General features: G+C 35.5%; 3 protein-coding genes across 6 annotated transcripts in view; 2 read left to right on the top strand and 1 right to left on the bottom strand.

Moving 5' to 3' along the window:
- The first annotated feature begins 5,310 nt into the window (after positions 1-5,310).
- Positions 5,311-23,514, top strand: part of LOC134670662 (protein YIPF2) — a 211,095-nt gene continuing 192,891 nt past the window's right edge. The window contains exons 1-4 of one of the 2 annotated variants that reach the window (XR_010099104.1): positions 5,311-5,595; positions 6,675-6,853; positions 7,252-7,452; positions 7,754-9,032. Coding sequence is in view for 1 of the 2 variants with exons in the window: in XM_063528478.1 (XP_063384548.1) it covers positions 5,400-5,595; positions 6,675-6,853; positions 7,252-7,452; positions 7,754-8,074 (897 nt within the window). In the remaining variant the exon portion in view is untranslated. Of the gene's footprint in view, positions 5,596-6,674; positions 6,854-7,251; positions 7,453-7,753; positions 9,456-23,514 lie in introns of those variants that run through there. The other variant, XM_063528478.1, reaches the window with a different exon arrangement.
- LOC134670591 (uncharacterized) lies at positions 11,213-20,435 on the bottom strand. The gene is made up of 12 exons (XM_063528392.1): positions 20,227-20,435; positions 19,462-20,075; positions 19,144-19,244; positions 18,716-18,846; positions 17,634-17,887; positions 15,571-15,731; positions 15,063-15,240; positions 14,261-14,468; positions 13,095-13,248; positions 12,541-12,629; positions 11,937-12,101; positions 11,213-11,422 (listed from the first exon to the last, which is right to left on the bottom strand). Exons 1-12 carry the CDS (start codon positions 20,336-20,338, stop codon positions 11,307-11,309), a joined length of 2,283 nt encoding a protein of 760 aa, XP_063384462.1. The 5' UTR covers positions 20,339-20,435; the 3' UTR covers positions 11,213-11,306.
- The window catches only part of LOC134670649 (cytokine-like nuclear factor N-PAC), a 75,311-nt gene continuing 72,476 nt past the window's right edge, over positions 20,680-23,514 (top strand). For 2 of the 3 annotated variants that reach the window (XM_063528461.1, XM_063528462.1), the window contains exons 1-3: positions 20,681-20,839; positions 20,928-20,964; positions 21,280-21,362. In XM_063528461.1, coding sequence (XP_063384531.1) covers positions 20,805-20,839; positions 20,928-20,964; positions 21,280-21,362 — 155 coding nt within the window. In that variant the 5' untranslated portion in view covers positions 20,681-20,804. Of the gene's footprint in view, positions 20,840-20,927; positions 20,965-21,279; positions 21,363-23,514 lie in introns of all 3 variants that reach the window. The other variant, XM_063528463.1, reaches the window with a different exon arrangement.

Genomic DNA, 23,514 nt, shown 5'->3' on the forward strand with positions numbered 1-23,514 from the left:
GTAAACTTGATTGTATGTAAATATTTATTTTGGTTCAATATAGAATATTTTTATCATAAAGTAACAAGTAAACAATATTAAGAACATTGGGTAGCATTATACAGTGGAACCTCGATAAGGCGAAATTATCGGTATCGAAATAAAATGCTATTCCCTTTTATTCAAAGGCATCAAAGCTCAAAACTTTCAAAATATGAATATATATAAGTATATATATATATGATATATGAATGCTGTAGAATATAGTTTTAAGAATAAAATGCTGTCATGAGATAGCGGATTAAGGTGGATCATTACTAACCTAAAGTTAAGACCTGTAACTAACCCTTTTTCTGCAAATAAATATGAATCTGAATCTGAAAATTCGAAACATTCAATCTCATTGACTTGAGACGAAGTAATCAACGATTCCCTTCACGGTGATAATGTATAATTTTTACTTCCATAACTGGAAAAATGAAGTTGAGTTCTATAGGTAATTCGAAAAACTAGGCATATTGTTCCATCACCTCTGTATTTCGAATTTATTACTAACTAACCTCTGTAACTCGAAGAAAACAATATTACTGTAGGTAATTATTAAGACGAAACAGGAGCTGAGTTTAATAGTAAATACATATAATAATAATAAATAATAATAAAATCATTTTATTTCGGATATAAATCCATAGTTGTTAGTTACAAACATTTAAAAAATTAACTTATAAAATAGTGTTAGTAGAATTACAATGTAATCTTAACCTAAGTACTTAACTACTTATTCACTACAGTCTGGAGTTTTGACCACTGCTGCAGCAGGGGGGAGTCCCACCTATCCAACAACGCTATCATGATACTGTTAGCGCTGCCCCGCCAGCGGCTAAGTAAAGAGGCGCACCGCTTCCGCATGATAGCGGCAAAGCCGTCGACTTGCGCCTCCGCAAACATCCCGGAGGCGCTACAGTGACGAGGCAGCCCCATCAGCATCCTGAAAGCGTTGTTGTATTGCACTCGTAGGTCGCTGTACGCCCGCTGCGTATAGCTACCCCACAGGCTGCAACTGTAGAAAGACTGGCAGTAAGCTTTGAAAAGCGTCACTTTAACTGCATGTGTGCAACGTGCAAACCTGCGGGTAAGCATATTGCACCGCACGGCCAGCGACCCGTCTCGCTAACGGAAGCGACTCCTAAAATTAGTGCGAAAAATCCTGCGTAAAAATCTCAAAAATCGAGGTTCGTACTCGACTGTTTCCTCCTCCAAAACTTAACCAATCCTAACCAAACTTGGAAATCTAAATGACTATGAAATTATCTGTTTCGGACCGTTAAACTGGCTAAAACTTTAAACTCCTTTGTTTAACTTTAAACTGGCTGTGGCTGACGTCTAACTGGAGTATAGTGAAGGTTGTCTGGAAGAGATCGCTGTATAGCGATAAGTCCGCCTGTTGTTACCTACATGTTTGTACCTGTTCATACTTTAGTACCATTTCTTTTGTAGTGTGCAATAAAGCATTTAATTATTATTACTTATCTTCTTTATTCATTTTTCGTCTTTTATTATTATTATTATAGCATAATGGCATAGTTTAGCCTAGAATAAGCCTTTATATTGCTGTGCCGGTGCCCCAACGGGATTTTTGCTGGAACATGTAAATACTTTGAAATCATGTAGAATTAAAAGCAATGAATGATTTATCGATATCGATAAGTTTAAACCATTTCCGTACAGCAGAAAGATTAATATATTTTTTCTCATAGACTTATAATATATAGAGACGGTGTCTCAGCGAGCTGTCACTGTTGCCACTTTTGTTTAGTGTACGATTGCCTTGCTGTAGCCATGTCGATAAAGTCATATCGATAAACTATCGACATTTCTTGCAATTTTAATTTTACTTCAAAGGCTTAACGATACCTAAAATGACCAAAAACGCTTTTATTCTTTATTGTGCTTATCAGATCACAATTTTATAGTCACGCCCCAGCAGGGAACCAAGGGAAAGTTCAGATATTTAATTAAAATACATAAATACCTTCTAAAATAGGTGTCCCGCAGTAATTGAATTATATTATTATATTATAATATATTCATTATCCATTAGCATTTCAATTATGTTTAACGAAGATATTGAAGCTTCAATTAATCGCTATTTCGTTCCGCTGTGTAGCGTTTATCGATATATAACATGATTAAAATCGACTTTTTACATCCCTAAAAGAGTACCCAGGGACAGGAACCGGTTACCTTAACCGGGGTTTTTCATAGGGTTATTTTAGAAGCGGTTGTAAAAACCCCTACCATAACGGTAACCGTATGATAAGGTAACACTTTGATTCGGTAACCGTATCAGATACGGTTAACCTCTGTTACCGGTAACCGAAATAAAAACCCAGTCTATTCAGTTACCTCATTATAAGGTTTTTGACTAGTTCAAACGATTGCAATCTTTACGCCCACTTAAATTCAACTTGTTATTGAATAACCGAGGTTGGCATGGGCGATCTATGAAGCCTCCAGCACAAACAAGTTTTTTGCCGTTCCTTTGCTTATCTTTATACCTACCCGTGTGGTGTTCTTATTTTAAATCTTATTATATTATAAATAAAATAATTGAAATAAATAAAGTAAAAGAAATAAATAATGTTAATAAATAAATAAAATAAATAATTTAAATAAAATATATAAAGTAATAAAAAAAAAAAGTAAAATAAAAAAAGTAAAAAAATAAATAAGATATGTAAAATAAATAAAATAAATAGAACGAATAGAATGAATAGAATGAATAGAATGAATAGAATGAATAGAATGAATAGAATGAATAGAATGAATAGAATGAATAGAATGAATAGAATGAATAGAATGAATAGAATGAATAGAATGAATAGAATGAATAGAATGAATAGAATGAATAGAATGAATAGAATGAATAGAATGAATAGAATGAATAGAATGAATAGAATGAATAGAATGAATAGAATGAATAGAATGAATAGAATGAATAGAATGAATAGAATGAATAGAATGAATAGAATGAATAGAATGAATAGAATGAATAGAATGAATAGAATGAATAGAATGAATAGAATGAAGAGAATGAATAGAATGAATAGAATGAATAGAATGAATAGAATGAATAGAATGAATAGAATGAATAGAATGAATAGAATGAATAGAATGAATAGAATGAATAGAATGAATAGAATGAATAGAATGAATAGAATGAATAGAATGAATAGAATGAATAGAATGAATAGAATGAATAGAATGAATAGAATGAATAGAATGAATAGAATGAATAGAATGAATAGAATGAATAGAATGAATAGAATGAATAGAATGAATAGAATGAATAGAATGAATAGAATGAATAGAATGAATAGAATGAATAGAATGAATAGAATGAATAGAATGAATAGAATGAATAGAATGAATAGAATGAATAGAATGAATAGAATGAATAGAATGAATAGAATGAATAGAATGAATAGAATGAATAGAATGAATAGAATGAATAGAATGAATAGAATGAATAGAATGAATAGAATGAATAGAATGAATAGAATGAATAGAATGAATAGAATGAATAGAATGAATAGAATGAATAGAATGAATAGAATGAATAGAATGAATAGAATGAATAGAATGAATAGAATGAATAGAATGAATAGAATGAATAGAATGAATAGAATGAATAGAATGAATAGAATGAATAGAATGAATAGAATGAATAGAATGAATAGAATGAATAGAATGAATAGAATGAATAGAATGAATAGAATGAATAGAATGAATAGAATGAATAGAATGAATAGAATTAATAGAATGAATAGAATGAATAGAATGAATAGAATGAATAGAATGAATAGAATTAATATAATGAATAGAATGAATAGAATGAATAGAATGAATAGAATGAATAGAATGAATAGAATGAATAGAATGAATAGAATGAATAGAATGAATAGAATGAATAGAATGAATAGAATGAATAGAATGAATAGAATGAATAGAATGAATAGAATAAATAGAATAAATAAAATAAATACTTCCGGTCCTGTAATAATAAAATTATAGGTCGTCCGTTTAAAACGAATCCTCAGCCCGCAAGTAGCTACTTCCGAGCCTCGACAATAATGTACTAAAAATGTAGCAAACCAATAAGCAACGGATAATAAAGGTTACCATAACTGAATGAAAACCTGTTAAAAACCCTTAACAATGTTAGGGTTACCGTTTCAATAAGCTTACCATTACAATCAGGTAACCGTATGATAGGGTTACCGAATGATAAGGTAACCGAAACGATTGGGTTACCGAATTGATAGGATTAAGCGTAAAGAGGGGTTTTCCGGTCCTTGGAGTACACACGCTTTTACGCACACATACACAGCCTGGGCGCATCAAGAAAGGCAACACTTGATTTGAAGTCCACCTTGTCAACAGTACGGTTGTCCTTTTTTGACAAGCGGCATTTTTAAAAGAGCGAGAAGAGAGAAATGATACTAGTTGCTGCGCCGTGAAAGAGAAAAGAAAACGTTGGGCCCTTGTTTTTTCTAATTGTCAAATTTAAGGTTAATATACACGCGGCGGTTTTGATTTAAACAAACTATTCTAGCGTTTTCCACTGTGACTGAAATGTAATAAATGCTAATGACCAAGGGCCCAACCTTTTCTGTTCTCTTTCACGACGCAGCAACTAGTATCATTGCTCTCTCCTCGCTCTTTTAAAATGCCGTTTGTCAAAAAAGGACAACCATACTGTTGACAAGGTGGACTTCAAATCAAGTGTTGCCTTTCTTGATGCGCCCAGGCTGTGTATGTGTGCGTAAAAGCGTATATGTGTACTCTTTTAGGGATGTGAAAAGTCGATTTTAATCATGTTATATATCGATAAACGCTACACAGCGGAACGAAATAGCGATTAATTGAAGCTTCAATATCTTCGTTAAACATAAACATAATTGAAATGCTAATGGATAATGAATATATTATAATATAATAATATAATTCAATTATTGCGGAACACCTATTTTAAGAGGTATTTATGTATTTTAATTAAATATCTGAACTTTTCCTTGGTTCCCTGCTGGGGCGTGACTATAAAATTGTGATCTGATAACCACAATAAAGAATAAAAGCATTTTTGGTCATTTTAGGTATCGTTAAGCCTTTGAAGTAAAATTAAAATTGCAAGAAATGTCGATAGTTTATCGATATGACTTTATCGACATGGCTACAGCAACGTGGGCCTCATTGTTAATCGTACACTAAACAAAAGTGGCAACAGTGACAGCTCGCTGAGACACCGTCTATATATATATTATGTCTATGCTAATGACATGCGCGTTATGACGTTTTTTTCCAACATACGTCTGTACGTTTTACTTTATTTACGAAAACTGTGACTAATATTTTAAACAATGTCTTCGATAAAGACTGGCGAATTACTAGACTTTCAAGATTATTCGCCCGAGCACAATGATAGGAGTGCACGTTTAGAAGTGGAGGCAGTGCAATCGCATCAATACACTAGCTCGATGTCGAATCCAAATTACACGTATGATGAACCTAAACTAAACAATCTAAACAATGAAGAGCCTGAAACACCGCCACAAAGTAAGACATATTAATTTATAGTCAGCTTAATAAATATAAACTGCGCATATACATATCTAAGTTGGTAATTTTTATTTTTCTACACTTCTAATGATATTACATAGTATATAGCCATCGACACAGAATAACTAATAGTACTACCCATCGATAGACAGTATTTGAGATTGCGATTAGTGTAATAACATGACTGACCAATTTAGCTTCATTAAATCGGCATACAATATTTTTTAATGATGTAATGTGTATGCCTAACAGTTGGGCTGATTAGTCATTTAGGATTAGTTTAAAGAAATATATGTATATTGTATCCTATAGCCATCCAGACGTCTCTTAATAGTTTTCCATTTCCTTAGATTTTGATCAGACAAGCTAAAGATGGCATTTTCTATAGTTCGTTTTTTTAGCATTAGAAATATGGTAAACAATCTTGATGTGTCTTTTAATTGAAAAACACATTTTAAAAATAAGTTACGGCACATATGTAACAATTATGAATCTAAAACGATCATTTATATTCTTCTGCTTTCATAAGTAATCGCTTTTGATTTTTAAAAAGCGTTTTTCAATTAAAAGACATGTCAAGATCGCTTACCTTCTTGCAAGTTCTTTCTAGTGCTAAAAAAACGAACTATAGGTAGGTATTCAATACATAAATACCACTTTATTATCTTTGTTTATGTTGATTTTACTCAGCGTAATCTTGTAAAAATATGGTATTATGGTATTTATGGTATACTGTTTATTAGTGTGAAAGTAGTTAGGTTTAACAATTTCATTATTTGTTAGATAGCATTCCATAGTATTAAGTTTATTAAAAAATAGTTTACATATAGGAAACTATTGAATAGAATAGAATATAAGATGAGAAATCCTAGCTGTAAGCTATCATCATCATTTATTTAAGAGTTAGACTCTTGTCGGTGGAGCGATTTCCATGTATGTCGTTCCTCTATAGCTAATATATGCTGTATATATGTTTTATATGGCTGTTTCTCAATAAAAAAAAACTTATTGCTAAGAAAAAGATTTTGGACTAATTTAATCAATGTCTTTAATACAATATTACTTTTTTTCCAAAGCAAATCACAACTTCTGGACCATAGAGTATTACCAGAAATACTTTGATGTCCACACCAATGAGGTGGTGGAGCGAATCATATCCTCGGTGGTGCCGCAGAAGGTGTCCCGCAACTACTTTGATGAGAGGATCAAGGGAAAACCTGACTTGTATGGACCTATATGGATATCTGTTACTTTGGTAAGTTAAAGAAACTTTTATAGAATACCTTAAAACCACCCAACTATTGACTAGTCTAGAGAGCCCTTTAATAATGTTAACAATGATGCCTTGATAATGTGTACTAACATTGTTATGGCAGGTGGACGTCATTTCAATAACCCAGTCTCATTATCCACCCAAACTTCCCTTTTTGTTCACTTTTTCTACAATAGTCCCAATGCCTGTTGGGACGTTCATGGGTGTCTATTGTTGCACCTGTGTACGGGTTCCAGCAGACTTTCTACATGACATTAAGCTCTCCAAAGGGTCTCTACGTGTTGGATCTATATCCCCACGCAAGCCTATCAAGAGACCGGGATTTATAGGCCCTAAAATCCAAAATAGAAATAACAATTGATAATTTAAAATGTTTCCAGATCTTCACAATAGCAGTAAGCGGCAACATAGCCAGCTACCTCCAATCCGCCAACAAGGCTGTCCACTGGCGCTACGACTTCCACCTCGTGTCGTACGCCGCCACGGCCATCTTCTGCTACGTGTGGCTGGTGCCCATCGCGCTATGGGCCGCTCTCAAGTGGACCACAGTGACAGACGGGCAGGATGAGATTGAGACTCAGGTATTTTCTTGGAAGTCTTTTTTGTCACTCATAAAAATATTAAATTAACTCACATTTATAGATGGGTCTAACGCGAATTTTATTCAATTACCTTGATTTACCTACGTTTCGACACAGGTTTCACTGGTCGTGATCGCGGCTGACTGATGTCCCAGCAAAATGTCAAAACAGAGATTTGTGCAACTACCCGACGAAAAGTGAAACCTGTGTCGAAACGACTATAATGTACGGAGCCGTACAGTGCCATCTACAAGATATAATAACTCTTTGATATTAATATAAAAATTAATTTGTTTTACAGACCTCAACAACACCAACAATGATGTCCCTCTTCTGTCTGTACGGCTACTCTCTCTCCATCTACATCCCCGTGGCCATCCTGTGGACCATCCAAGTCTCCTGGCTGCAATGGCTCTTCGTGCTCATGGCGGCTTTAGTCTCCGGAGCAGTACTCATATTCTGGCTAATGCCCGCGCTGAAGAAATCTAAGTACTATCTCCTTTTAATAGGGTCGATAGTAGGTTTTCATTTTTTGTTGGCAACTGGTTTTATGCTGTATTTCTTTCATGTGCCGAGTGTACATGTTTTGCCGACGGTCGCTGCTTCGACGGTTGCGCCGTGATTTTGTGTGATATTGTGTACTGGAATTCTGTGGTAAAGTAGACATGGAATATATTATGATACAGATGTAGTGAACAATGTATTTTCGGAAATGTTCGTATTTATCAACCTACTTCAGTCGCCCTAGCGCTTAGAGAATATATAACCAACGGAGTGGTCAACTGGTCATTAACAGGCGTTCCCCTCTGTCGAAAATAGGCTGCCAATGGTCAACGACGTGTCAACCACATGTATGGACTGACGTTTATCTGACATGGCTTTGTTTACGTTACGTATACATTTGATGTGCCCCTCCCCCGCAAAAAACGGCAGACTATTTTGTACCGAAAATTATAGACATGGCGTCTCCGTTGGTTATATCCTCTAAGCCCTAGTGCAATAAGTACTGTTTGTTCTGACACTGGTTGAAATCTTACCATAACACGTTCATGCGTTTCCGTGAAAATACGATGATAAAGAATTATTCACTCTCACTACATTTGTAGATTGTCACCAGTACTCCTTTACTATAGTTCGTTTTTTTAGCATTCGAAATAAGGTAAACAATCTTGATGTGTCTTTTAATTGAAAAACACAGTTTAAAAATAAGTTACGGCAAATATGTAACAATTATGAATCTAATGCGATCATTTATATTCTTCTGCTTTCATAAGTAACAGATACTGATTTTTAAAAAGCGTTTTTCAATTAAAAGACATCAAGATCGCTTACCTTCATTCAAGTTCTTTCTAATGCTAAAAAAACGAACTATAGGCTTTTTAGTAAGTTAAGTAAGATTAACTAGATAAAAAATAAAGATCTTACCATGTTCCATGCCTAACCCATTTTTACCACAAAATTTCCGATTACTGTGTATTAGATTGAATGCACTAAGTCAGTATAATAGGTAAAAGTAAAGTACACTGTAACTTACTATATTGTTAGATTATTTTGCAACCATGGTTCTTTAGTGTTCACTGGTACTTTTACCTCAATGGGTAAATGCTTAGTAACATGTTAGTTTGCTAATAACTCTATAGTAATAAATACAATTATTTATTTTCTTTAAAAGTATTATTGAGACGGATTATAATGATGTGCTAACATTAAGCATTTATCTTATCGAATATGTTGTTAAAGTTTATTTTGAAATCCTAATTTGTTTTATAATAATTTATAAGTACAGACTTGTATTAGCGTGCACAATCGAATGTCAAAAGCAACTTATTTACAAATAAATAATGTATAGAATTCAATCTTTTGGAATTTAAGATGTATCTATAGATTGTTAGATGAGGTGGTTTGAAGTATTTTCTAATTCTACTACATTCCTATTTATAGATAAAATGATTCACAATTTAAAAGAAACTTATTTATTATTGAAAATAAATTTAATTCTTGAAGGTAATTTTATTTTTAATCAGATATCATGAACCCATCCTACCCTGTATGTTTTATATCATATCAATTTAATACTTACAAAAGTATTCCAATTACAACCTTTAATTCATTAATTTAGGATTCATTATTGTCTGCCATTCATTATCTTGTGATACTCGTTATAGTACCAGTGTTATAATAGTAAAAGTTATCAGATATCCAATTTTTAATCAACTAAAATATTTCAATGTACAATATTTACAAAATAAAAATACACAACTACAATTCATTACATTCAGTACAAAGTAATAAAAATAATTTCGTACATCAACGTTTGTACGCGAGCAGTTAATTTTAACTTCCATTAATTTCATTATTCTCACCTATAGTGCGACATAAAATAGTAGAAATTAAATAAACTGGAACTAAAAAAATACATACTAAATTGTTACCACGTTTAAGCATTTTTCGTCAAAAATGTGATAGTTACGTAGGAAGTGGAACCTTCAATAATTTTCTACAATTTCTTGTCGAACTATAGGTACTTAAGTTTTACAGTGACAGATTCTTCCGGAGTACAGTCAATGTACGAAATTATTTCTGATTGTCGACCTTACTTTAGAAATCGATTACAGTTCAATCACAGTTTATTCTGGTATCTTTTCAATAATGGTAATGGTAGTAAGGGTTATCGACAGCTAAGGTAGATGGCGCTGTACGATGACACCGTATCTTGTGGTAACTGGATCGTTAAACGTCAACTTTTGACAGAGGGCCTACCGCGAACCACGTTCGACGTGTTTCCTCTCTGTCGCACTTGTAAATTCGTACGTAAGTGTGACAGGGAGGCAACACGTCGAACGTGTTTCGCGGTAGGCCCTCTGGGCTATAACCGCGAAAATCGAAGTTCGCAAATTGCGGGGATTTTTCTCTGTCACTCTAAATACGCCTTCATTAGAGTAAAAGAGAAAGATCCCCGCAATTTGCGAATTTCGGTTTTCGCGGTAGCCGCTCTGAGCCGTACAGCGCTGTCTACACCATAGATAGATAAATAAGTATAGAGTGCTAACTCCATACATCAGTTTTCTTAAAAAAACGCGGGTTATTTCGTAGTCGACATCTAGCGTCCAGTAGTGGAACTATCAGTACCGCTATTTGACACCAGATATTACGACTGTCGCGACTGGCGAAAAATTTACTAATGCTAAAACAATTTACAACTAATATTACAAGCAGAAGGAGTTGAAAATAGAGTTCCGGTTATAATATTAGCTGAAAATTGTTAAGCATTACTTTTCGTTCGTCGCGACATCTTTTGTCGAGTAGCAGTTTTCACTCTATTCTTACTTATTTCCCTATGGTCTACACGAATTCTTCTTACAATATTGTGAAAAGATCATAGAGAAAAAAATACACAGATTGCTCTTTCCATACATCAGATTAATACCAAAAAGACTATTAATTTCAGTGTCTACATCTAGCATCGAGTAGCGGAACTATCAGTACTGCTACTTGACAATAGATGAAGCACTGACCGGAAAGTCTTATCTCAACAGCATAAGACTTTCCGGTCCTGATACTACGGAGCGGCTACCGCGAAAACCGAAATTCGCAAATTGCGGGGTTCTTTCTCTTTTACTCCAATAAAGGCGTAATTAGAGTGACAGAGAAAAATCCCTGCAATTTGCGAACTTCGATTTTCGCGGTTATAGCCCTGAGTACTGATAGTTCCGCTACTCGATGCTAGATGTAGACACTGAAGTTAATAGTCTTTTTGGTACCAAAACTGATGTATGGAGTGAGCACTCTTGTCTTACTATATTTCTCTTTGAAAAGACGTATCTTTTCAACTATTGATCACTTTTTAATAAAAATCAGTCGGCCAGAGAGAATGCGTCGAAGCTCTTGATCCACGCTTGTCTGTGGTAAGATGGCGGGGAATCCTCCGTCGCACATTGGAATGTCCCCGCTAACTCAATCAACATGTTTTCTGTAACAATATATGTTTTGTTTAATTAGGTTAGGATCAGACTAGGACACTAGACCGGGTTAGGTTAGGGCACTATAAAAGGTATACATTTTTAAGTTAAGAACCGCGTTAAGGCCACAAAGCTCATAAGAACATAATAAGATTTAAGGAAAAAAATCGGTAAAAAGGAGGTTGTATTTCCAGTTGTCCTCACCGTGAACAGATGGGAATAGGCCCTGCATACCACGGCTCGGAACCGGTTCTTTTTTAAAACCGGAAATATCACATTTTTTTTTATTATTTTATGCTATTTACGTACATTGAATCGTGTGTTTCGGCAACTTCGTATTAGATTGTCCCAATAAAAATGAAATAATAAACCAATGAACGAAAAAGAACGTAATAATACCGGTATTTTTTGTATGAAGAAAAAACCGGTTCCGAGCCTTGCTGCATACAAATCATTCCCATTTGTCCCCAGCTCATGTATGACGGCGAAGTCACATGGGAATACACCAAATGGAGCTCGACTTACCAAATATCTCAGATTGTTTGAAACCCCTCATGGTCTCGACGAATTCCAGCGCGGGTCCTTCGGCGCTCCCGAGCTGTGAGGTGAACTCAACGTCGCGCGACACTCGCACGTGTAACACTAATATGCCCCCGCGACATACTGATAGAAGCGATGACGATAAATTATCTGTTGACAATGAAATTTTTTAGCTAAAAGAAAAATTTAGAATCATCTCGTAAAGCGAGGTAAAACCGGTTATCACACTGATGCGGTCTCCTGATGTGGAACTGCGGGCCTACACGGTTAAAATAAAATCTAAATTTCGTTATCTGCAAAAAGGCAAATAGATGAGGAACGAAAGAGATTGTTCGCGATAGGCTCTATGTGGTCCGTTATAATTCAAGTGGATGGCAAGTAAAATCTATAAATAAGAAAACTAAGTCATTATAATAACACGTCAAAAGCTTGGTCCAAAATATACCGGTAAACACAGGTATATTTCGAATTCGATCCAAATTTAAATGCTAATTAACCGGTAACGGGACTGGACAACGAGCGGGTCTCTTAAAACATAGAAATCATTATGTAAAGCTGTATAAAAACCGGTTTCTGGAATTGTACTGACCTTTAGATGACTGACAAGCCTTCAACATGAGAGAGCATATCCTCAGGACGTATACCAGGACTTGCATCAGCACGAGTTGACAATCACACCTGAAATAATTGAAAATATAGAAAACTGAAACATATAAATAATCAATTACTTTTCCAGCTGGTTTAATATGTAAATAAGGTACAATTTTTTTAATGTGGCTATATTTAAAAGTATCTAGTATTTAAGGGATGAATATAAGGGATGTTCCTTTTAACCAGACATCGGAAGAGGTTTTTACTTTTTTTTAATATTTCACACTGTTTGTTTCTTAATTTTGTTTCTACTAGTTTTTTATTTATAAAAATGCAAACATTCATAAACCTCAATTAATCTAAATTACAAACCGGTTAATTTGAATAAGTTAACCGGTTACGAACCCTGGTTAAATTACAAACTAAAAACAAATATTCAAAGGCGGATATTAAAGTATTCACTGTATATTATTATTGCTAAAATAACTGGATAATGTAAAAATGTATACAAAAAAACATTATTTTTTGTCACAAAAAATCTCATGTAATCACCTGTTTTCCTGTGTGTTATTCCTAGCGTTATAGTTGCTATAGAATCCTAGTAGGTCCTGCGCTGTAGCGAGCGCCTCTGAGACTAAGTTCTGCCTCTCTATACACTTCAGCGCTACTTCGATCTGCTTCAAGAGGACATGTAGATGGCACGAATCTGAAAGGCGGGTTGGATATTTGTAACTAAAAATAAATAAACTAATGAATTTTGAATGTAATTGTGGACTGCATACATAAATGTTGGGGTCATTAACGATCAGATTCAAATTAGGCAGTAGTGGCCAAGGCTCGAAACCGGTTTTTTCTTCATACAAAAAATACCGGTATTATTACGTTCTTTTTCGTTCTTTGCTTTATTATTTCATTTTTGATGGGCCAATCTAATAATACGAAGTCGTTACCTAAATACATGATTCAGTCCTACGGAAAGAGCTTAAAATTATTAAATGTTGAGAAATGTTTATTTTGGGATTTAAAAAAAACCAGTTCCGAGCCCTGCTAGTGACATTCCTTGGATAGTCATGGCAGTGTGAGAGAAAGAGTTGGCGGGATGACGGATCTTGGTCGTCACGTCGGTGGCAAACACGCACACAGACCGTCTGATGGTAAGAGGCATTGTCGGTTACTTCAAAACCCGATCTTTCCTTTTTTGAAGAAATCTCAGTGAAAATGACAGCCCAGGGATATTCTTTTAGTACGAAAAAGATACTGCTTATGAGTGTGATGATTGTGTAGTGCAGCGGTCGGCAACCTTTTAGCAGCCAAGGGCCATAGCAGTTAACGAAGTGTACGCGGGCCGCACTTTGTTAATATTTATGACTTTATCAGACATTGTCATTTGTCAATATTACATACAAAATAGCCAGAAAGTCTCGTGGGCCGCAAGTGAGAGGTTCGCGGGCAGCATGCGGCCGCGGGCCGCTGGTTGCCGACCGCTGGACTGTAGTGCATTTGCAAAATTAGGCTGTTATGTCGGTATCAGGGATCCAAAATGGAACTTCGTCGTAACAAGAGCTAAGGGGGCTACCGCTAAAACCGAAATTCGCAAATTGCGGGGATCTTTCTCTTTCTTTTATTTCAATGAAGGCGTAATTAGAGTGACAGAGAAAAATGCCCGCAATTTGCGAACATCGATTTTCGCGGTTACAGCCCTAGTTCCAATATCTTACCTTTCTTATAAAGTAACACTCCCTGCTCCAAATCCATCCTCATATTCCCACTCCCGCCACAAACCTCCTCATTCGTTCTCCTCAGCACCCTCAATATCTGGCAGGAGACGGACGGCATGGGGCGGCACGAGATGAGGGGTTTGAGGAGAGTGCGGAGGGGTAGGAGGGCGGTGGAGTAGAGGAGGCCGTTGTACAGGGTGGCGCAACACTGGAAGATAAAAGAATTTTGTGATAATAGGGTATTTGACTGTGTATGTGAGTGAGGAAGAATGTACAAACTAAAAATAATTTATGTTAATTTATTTGCTTTATAATATATCTATGTTGTAATTGTAATATGGATATCTTGTCCGAAATAAAAGTTTTTTTATTTTAATTTTTTTTACACCGTGCATGAAATAAAGCACCAGAAGATTAATAGAGAAACGTAGACAGCAATTATTTTAACACAATTTGTATTTTTAAATCCGTATAAAACTATAAGTAGGTAGTTTGATTGTGACGTCACATGCTAGTGTTTCATATTGATTCCATAGTAACAAAATCGTTTTGGCAGTTCGAAAAAAGAAACTGATTTGACTGGTAGTCAAATACCCTATCGGAATGATTGATTTACCGTCAAGTTTTTATTTCTTGACAGAATGTATAGTATAATATAAAAATCTTATCCTGTGACCTTCATTAACTGTTGAACAAGAAGATAAGAATACTAAAGCGTGTAGTGAAGTGTAAAACTTTGCCACCGCAAACTTGAGAGCTGAAGTAGATGGCGCTGAAATTAATACGTACTAATAATACTAACCGTGGCGTCTAGTAACGAGCAGACATCACTTAAAACATGTAAAATTCCATCGTTCACATTTTGAGTTATTTTTTTGACTTGTTCCTTAGGAACTATCTTGGTTGAGCGGTCGAGTAGGAACGCTATGGTGGCTACCATACGTCGCGCAAGTATACCTTGCTCTTCTTTGTACAGTGCTCTGAAAAATACAATAAAAGTTGTTACTAGAAAATCCACAATACTACATCATTTGTTTTCAACCAGTATTGTGCTTGACTAGAGGGACGAAAGATACTAATACTACCATCTATATATATATATATACTATCTCGTAAGATTTGTGATTTAACAGTCTTAGTCCCCTTGTCTCCGAACCGAAAAATTTTGTTCCGAGTAGTTCGAGTATTCGGGGTTCCTTAACCTAAATGCGGATTTTAATCGTTTCAATTATTTAAATACATCAACGATGTTTCAAATATAAAAACACCCTGTTCTGATCGCTCATCGCTTGGTCGACTATTAGACTAACCTGCCCGAGAGTAAGCTCCGCCTCGGTACCGGTACAAATGTACCGGAAACGTCGATGTACCGCTGATCCATGTCCCGTTGGAATGCAGTCGTAGCGCGGGACTGCACTTCCCTTAACTGCTGTTGCACTTGTGTGAGTACGGCGCATGTTGCTTTCACGATCTGTGGTTCAATTGTTTTTAATTGTAAGGCACAAACGTTTAAGAAAACAGAAAATTACACGACTTCACTAAAATAATTCAGCAGATGGCTTTGTCGTAGACCCTCACAAAAAATGCAAGCTCGGATCTTGATTGACAATAGCCCACTGACAGACAGACAGACAAACAGACAGTGTAAGCTTAGTAATAGGTTTTCAAATCCCCTTCGGGTACATATCAGTGTTGGGCAAAAAGTAATTGAATTACTAATTAACAATTGCAATTACAAAATGTAATTCCAACAAATAATTTCCATTACATGTGGAAAGTAATTAAAATTTTAATTACTAATTACAATTGCAAAATGTAATTAGTAATTAAATTATTAATTACATTTTGTAATTAAAATTTGTAATTTAATTACTTTTTTGAATTACAATTACTTTTATAGAATGCAAGTTTTTGATCATCGGTTGGACTGTAGCAAAGGGAGGGCTGGGACTTGGAATTTTTTTCTGATTAAGTGGTGTCATTAATAATTAAGATACTATTTTTAAATGATTGTAATGTGTAGATCACGTCAAAATAAGCATCTTTTACTGAAAAAACTTTTCTCTAAAATAAAAAATGGCTGAGTTAGACGCCTCCAAAGATTGATGTTTTTAAAGGGAGCTGGGACTTAAAAAATTTTCATCGCGAGTGGTGTCATTATGACATATATTTTAAATGATTGTAACGTATAGAACACGTTAAAATAGGCTACTTTTACTAGAAAAACTTTTTTCGAAAATTGAAAATAGCGGACTGTAACAAAGGGGGGCCGTTTCTGGGACTTGGAATTTTTTTTGAGAAAATGAAAAAAACAGGGGTTTTAAAACAGTTCTTAATAAAGTTTTAGAAAAAAGTTTTTCAAGTAAAAGTAGCTTATTTTGACGTGTTCTATAAGTTACAATCATTTAAAATATATGTCATAATGACACCACTCGCGATGAAAATTTTTTAAGTCCCAGCTCCCTTTAAAAACATCAATCTTTGGAGGCGTCTAACTCAGCCATTTTTTATTTTAGAGAAAAGTTTTTTCAGTAAAAGATGCTTATTTTGACGTGATCTACACATTACAATCATTTAAAAATAGTGTCATAATGACGCCACTTTGTCAAAAAATATTCTAAATCCCAGCCGCCCTTTGCTACAGTCCAACCCGAAAGGCACCTTAGGTTGGCGCTTACGTCATTATTAGCGGCGCCCCAATACTAATGCGGTGCTACGCGACGTAAGCGCCGACCGCCATATTCAACGTGGTTTGTCACATAGTACCCTGTAAAGGTATGATTCCAGGGAAAAAATATGTTATAACGTTATCCAGCGTATAATGGAATTCATAAAAGTTTTTCTTTATAATTACTCCAAGTAAATTTGTTCATATTTGCATATTATTAAAAAGGTAAATGAAAAGTAATTGAGTAATTTAATTACTAATTAATGTAATTACAATTGCAAATTACACAGAAAATTTAATTACATGTAATTAAATTTTATGTAATTCAATTACAAGTAATTCAATTAGTAATTAAATTACACGAGTAATTAATTACGCCCAACACTGGTACATATAGAACCCCAAAAGTCTCTGCCTTGAATTTAATCATACTAACCGGTAGGACTCGAAACCGGTTTTACTATTATTCAAAAGTCTTAAGTCTCCTTAAGTAGCTACCTACTTCACGACATTACATTTAAATCTATTTTTTATTATTAATCAAAAATAAATAAGTAGTTTAAAGAAATAATAAAGTCATAAGCTTCAAGTGACCTAAATTAAAACCGGTTAATTCATTTACCGGTTTTCGGTTTCCACCCTTGGTAGCCTGGGATTGGCTCAGGTCGTTTTGTATAAAGCTTTTTAAATAAATTAATTAATTACCTTGTCAAATTTCTCCGCAACATTTTCCCCATTAGTTATACTAGTCAAATCCTCATGTATACACCCAATACTCATATTTCCATTTCTCATTCTTAACACCTTATTGGCTGGGACCCGATGGAAGGTGCTAAAGACCCGACAGGGGCGCTGTGACTGGTCCAGGTCTTGCAGCTTCTCATTGTAGTCTAGTAGAGAGGGCTGCTCCGTTGTGGGCTCGAGGATTGAGGGGAGTAGGCTGGTGAGGTTTGGTGTTGCTGAAAAGAATATAAAAAGAGCCTTAATGCATGTCAATTGAACAGAGCTTAAGCTTAAGCAGTGTCATAAGAGGATGTTCTACTTCTTAGTACTTTGACATATTTTTTACCTGTGTTATTATGTCAAGAAATTGTACCTATCTATGTATTTAACATTCTCCTCAGAAATAGGTCCTACCCCCAGCTACTTTAATGCTGCATTTACCCGCTTGGCAAGTCTCGACAAGCGTCCACGACAAGGCTCTGAACCGGTTTTTACTTAGTACAAAAAATACCGGTATTATTACGTTCTTAGGTTTAATATTTCATTTTTAATAGGGCAATCTAATAATACGACGTTGTTACCTAAATACATGATTCAGTCCTACGTAAAGAGCATAAAATAGTAAATAATATTGGGCTATCTCGGGGTTTTGAAAAAAACCGGTTCCGAGCCCTGGTCCACAATAACAAGCGTGTGAATGGGGGTGTTTGGCTTGGCTTGCGTGTGGTTTGTGTGCGTTGCGGTGCGGTGTTTGCTTGCATGAGCTTGTCACCGATCCGCACAATTGTCGGATTTTTGAACACACATCATAACACACTTGCCAAGTCTCGGCAAGCATGTAAATGTAACATAACATTACATACCAGAATAGTTTGCAAACACTTAACATAACATTTTTCAAGAAAACTTATTGCGGTTTGAATCAGGTGTGATTTTACATACTAAAATTCTTATTTAAGCTAATTTTACGCTTTAAATCACGTGTTTTTAGTTACTCGAGTAATGTTAATATGTCTGTTGACAGATTAAATTTGAAAATACTTATTTTTTTATTTTCTACTTACCAGAATCGTGTGATTTGTGTAGCTTCAAGAAGTGTGCCTTGCTGTCAGTCTGAGCGGCTGCAGAGGATGTCTTTACCCTCCTCTGGGTCAGAGACAGGTTGTGATTGGAGCTTATATTGTTGTGCCGGTGACTGTTAACATATTATGTGCGTTGATTAGAACTTTTAGTATCAGATCAAGTCAAATGTAATTACATATTTAATTAATCACATTTCATATTTAAATGACAAATTGTCCGGGAGCCGGTTCCTGCCATTTTATGGGTTAAGTCAAAGAAATGAGACTTAGTTGAAAATATGAAATAATTCCACAGGTTTTTCTATAAATTTACTAGTCAAATCTAAACTAAATCTCCCTAGTCTGAAGAACAAAGAGGTCACAGGAAGATACAACAAAGAAGTCTGAATAAAAAAAGCAAACAATGTTACCTTGAGGATATTTCATTATTTGGAACAGTGACCTGAGTTAATTTCACTTTGGTGGATTCTAGCATCCTGCATCTCTCCTTAATGCTGATTATTTCCAAATTCTGTAAAAGAATATAGTTTAAATACTGTTGAGAACTATTTATTCATACTTTTAGACCTTATTCAGGTCCTTCATTGTAATATAAAAATGCTAGTTTTAGCAAGGATTGTTTTTTACAAGAACTGATTTATAAGAACTCTTGACAGACAAGACACAAGGAGGCGTGAACAGAGCGAACTCGGACTAAGGGATTATTTATTATAGTAAGACATTCTTACCTTAAAATCCAACTGTGTCCTCAAGTCATGCATTTGGCCAGTAACAGCCGCTAACTTCTCCGTCCATTCCATCTGCACCTTCTCTTGGGCTTTAATCTTCTCCATTCTAGCATTATCCACGGCCACCTGACAAGATTTGAGCTGTGTCCGAAGAATAGACGCCTCGCCTTCCTTCGTCACACATTTGTCCATTAATTTACCGTTTTCTGATTTCAATTTAGCATTCTCCTCTTGTAACTGGAGAAGTTGTCGGTAAACATGGTCCGGGTCTTGCCCTTTATACACTTTGTCATTATAGATTAAATCATCATTGTATTTCATTGTATCTCCATTTGATATTACTTTTGATGACATACCGGGTAGAGGAGAGGAGATTCTAGTACATTTATCCTTTAAATGGGTAGATGTTAGGTGTGGGGAGTTTACGGTTGGCTTTTTAAACGTGAATTCTTTACTAGGGCCAGGCTCTGGAAACATTTGTGTGCTGGTAGCACCCGGCTGCATACAGAGGCTGAAGTCTGGCAGGGTGGTGTTGTTGCCGTAGGCCTGCTCGCACGCCTGGCTCGCCATGAGCAGCATCTCGTCGTCATTGTCATCTCCCCAATTATCGAAATCTTCAAAAACATAAATGGTAGTTATAACCTAGTAGTGTTTGGGAAGATCAAATTTATTTAGGAAATCGCTATTATTTGAGATAACGTATTAAAAGATTAGGGTAACTCGTGATGTACAGTATAGGAGTGTTGTAAAATTTATCTGACATACCATCATTCGCAGCTGCATTTTGACTAAGAGGAAAATTGTGATCTGATATGGTAATATCTAACTTAGCCTTCTTTCTTTCACCAGGCTGCTGAGGAAAAAATCTTTTTGACATTGTTATTGGAAATTAACTATTTAAATCATCGTTTATATTTAAATTATACAATAAATAATATTGTTGTCGTTCAACTTTGGCGGCACAAGGAATTGTCAAAACAGCTGAAAATTACTAACCCGTTTATGTTAAAGCATAAAACGCTAGTATAAGTTGTCCAAATAGTAAAATGCTGAATAAAATAACGATTTAAAGAATAACTCAAACAGCTTTTCAAAACCATAAACAATTTTTCTCAGCTTTTAATCTTAAGCTGAGTTTACACTTGGAGATTTAGTCCTGTCGTGTAAATTTGTTCTCAAAAGTCGTGTAAGCAGCGCGTAACTCAAGCGTGACATTACCGGTTTTTGGACAGCAACCATAGATACAGGAGACGCGCAAAACGACAAAACTGCCCGGCTTGCCCCTTTTCTTCAATTTTTTAATTTAGTTCGTCGTGGAAATTCAGTTTGAGCAGTCGTGTACCATGTCTATCGAATATAAACTTGGTGATTTAGTGTGGTATGTACCAAAATATTAGACCGAAATTAAGTATTAAAGTTAACATGAAGTCTACAGTTTAATATAACCGGTTATGTGTTTGTTTCAGGGCAAAAATGAAGGGTTTCAGCCCGTGGCCCGGCCGGGTAAGTTATCCTGATATTTCTGAAGACCTATATAGTATAACGTTCCCATTAAAAACATTATGTACTTGTTGATTGTAAACAGCATTTTCAATGTTTGTTGATCACTCGAACCAGAATTTTTTTGTAAGAAGTATAGGCGGGAAATCCTATTATTACGTGTAAGCTTGGCCATTCAGATTGGCGTTGGCGTCCCCTAGACTCTGTTTTGATAACGTCGTAGAGTAAAAGCGAGGGAACTGTTAATAGGCGTGTTATGATGCTTTGGTTATGAGCCTAACCTCTGTCAGAACTAACAAGAAATGATGGTGGTTTCAGGTAGCCATCCCGACTCCTGAGCTGTCCAAGCCCCCGAAAAAGTCGGCTGTGCAATGCATCTTCTTCTTCGGCACCAATAACTAGTAAGTATCTTATACATTTCCACTAGACTAGAAAAACTATGTAAGCTATGTTGTTGTTATACATATTGATATTTAGATCAGGTGTTTTGGGACATACCTGTTGTCAATGTCATGTATATATCAACTCAATTCAAATCATATAGGTCCTAATCTAGCTCATTCTACATCACACAATAATTGTGCTTTTAATAAATATTATGTATTTTTCACAAGAGCTTATTTTAGGTCAAAATCCATCTTTTTCTAATAAGCTGGCAACACTTACATCATAAATAAAATTATTTTCCTTTCTTACACCATCTAAATGAGGCTATTCTACAAGTTTGCAAAGTCTAAGACATATTTAGGGTTCCGTACCCAAAGGGTAAAACGGGACCCTATTACTAAGACTTCGCTGTCCGTCCGTCCGTCCGTCCGTCTGTCCGTCCGTCTGTCACCAGGCTGTATCTCACGAACCGTGATAGCTAGACAGTCGAAATTTTCACAGATGATGTATTTTTGTTGCCGCTATAACAACAAATACTAAAAACAGAATAAAATAAAGATTTAAATGGGGCTCCCATACAACAAACGTGATTTTTGACCAAAGTTAAGCAACGTCGGGAGTGGTCAGTACTTGGATGGGTGACCGTTTTCTTTTTGCTTTTTTTTGTTTTTTTTTTTACATTATGGTACGGAACCCTTCGTGCGCGAGTCCGACTCGCACTTGCCCGGTTTTTTTTTATACCTTTTCTTTTAAAATCTGTATGAAATCTGACAAGAGTACTATTTAATAGATATAATATTTATAGTAATTATAGTGTTGCCAGTCACATCATGCAGGTGTTAATATTAAAATCTTGTTGACATATTTTAATGTTTACTCTTGTTATGTTATTTAGATAGGGCTTGGCTAGGTTCAATAACCCTATTCAACCTTATAATATGCTTCCAATAATATGTGGAAGGGTCCTTATGCTTCAAGTGCAATAAGGTTGTTTACATCTGAACAAATTCTGACAGAAACATCCTCATAAAGGTGAAACATAAGGATCCTTCTCTGATGGAAAGTCACATATGTTGTCATGCAATGTATTCACTGTACTTAATTAGCTTTTACTTGTCAGTATTCTGTTCCGTAAGTTAAATATCAGCATAAAATTAGAGTCCATATGTAAAACGATTCTTTGGGCACATAATGCGATGGCCACACCACAGCCTCCAACTCAACATCATACTGGGGCAAGTTGAAGGCAAGCGCGCTAGAGGAAGAGCCCCTGCAAGATGGTCGGATTCCATTAGACAAGCATGTGGTTCCATGCAGAGGGCAGCCCACATAGCCCTTGATCGCGTTAAATGATGTTGGTCACGATCCTCAGTCATAAGGGAACAACGAAGCAGATTTAAACCATTTCCTATATCATGAAGAGTGAAAGATAGATTATATTATCGAAACTTTTTCAAGTGTCTCATAAAGTCTTCAGGAATTTTAGCTGGGAAGACTACAGTCTAAAAGGCCCTAAGGCCCAGTACGTCCGGGGCTAGGGCGGCCAGATAAGGACAACAGTCTATTTGACGGGTGCTGGGAAAGGGACTGCTAGTACTTACTACCGGGCCAGCTGTGGCCAATTTTGGAGACCTGTTTCTGTTGGAGTAGGACCAACAAAATGTATATTATTAACACAAAAGTGGATATGATAAAGATAGTTAAAAATTTTGAAGTATAACTTATTGCAAGCTAGCCTAGGTTGGAAATTGATTCCGTTAATGATGTCATTCATTCATCAAGGTTTAGCATTAACACATTCACTGCCCCCAACGCACATGTGCGTTCACCGTCATACAAGTTTATTCCTAGGCCACGCCCCCTGGCAGTGAATGCGTTAAGCCCATCTCCAACTTATGGACTATCTCACAAAAGATATCCAAAGTCCTTCTCCATGGTGTGTTTTCCAACATTATTCATTGATTAAAGAGACCAACTGCAAACCACTCTAGAATAAAGGAGGCATCCCTGAAAAGAAATTAAATGTCATCCCGCAGAAGTAAGAGTGTGCAGTGTGCATCTAGATTGTAACTTTGATGGTCATACTACTCCAATGAGACCTAGTCTATCAGAGCATCAACTTCATCAAATATTTCAAACCAATCATGACGGTTGTTGGTGCTATTG

The sequence above is a fragment of the Cydia fagiglandana genome, chromosome 14 (assembly GCF_963556715.1).
Source record: "Cydia fagiglandana chromosome 14, ilCydFagi1.1, whole genome shotgun sequence".
NCBI lineage: Eukaryota > Metazoa > Arthropoda > Insecta > Lepidoptera > Tortricidae > Cydia > Cydia fagiglandana.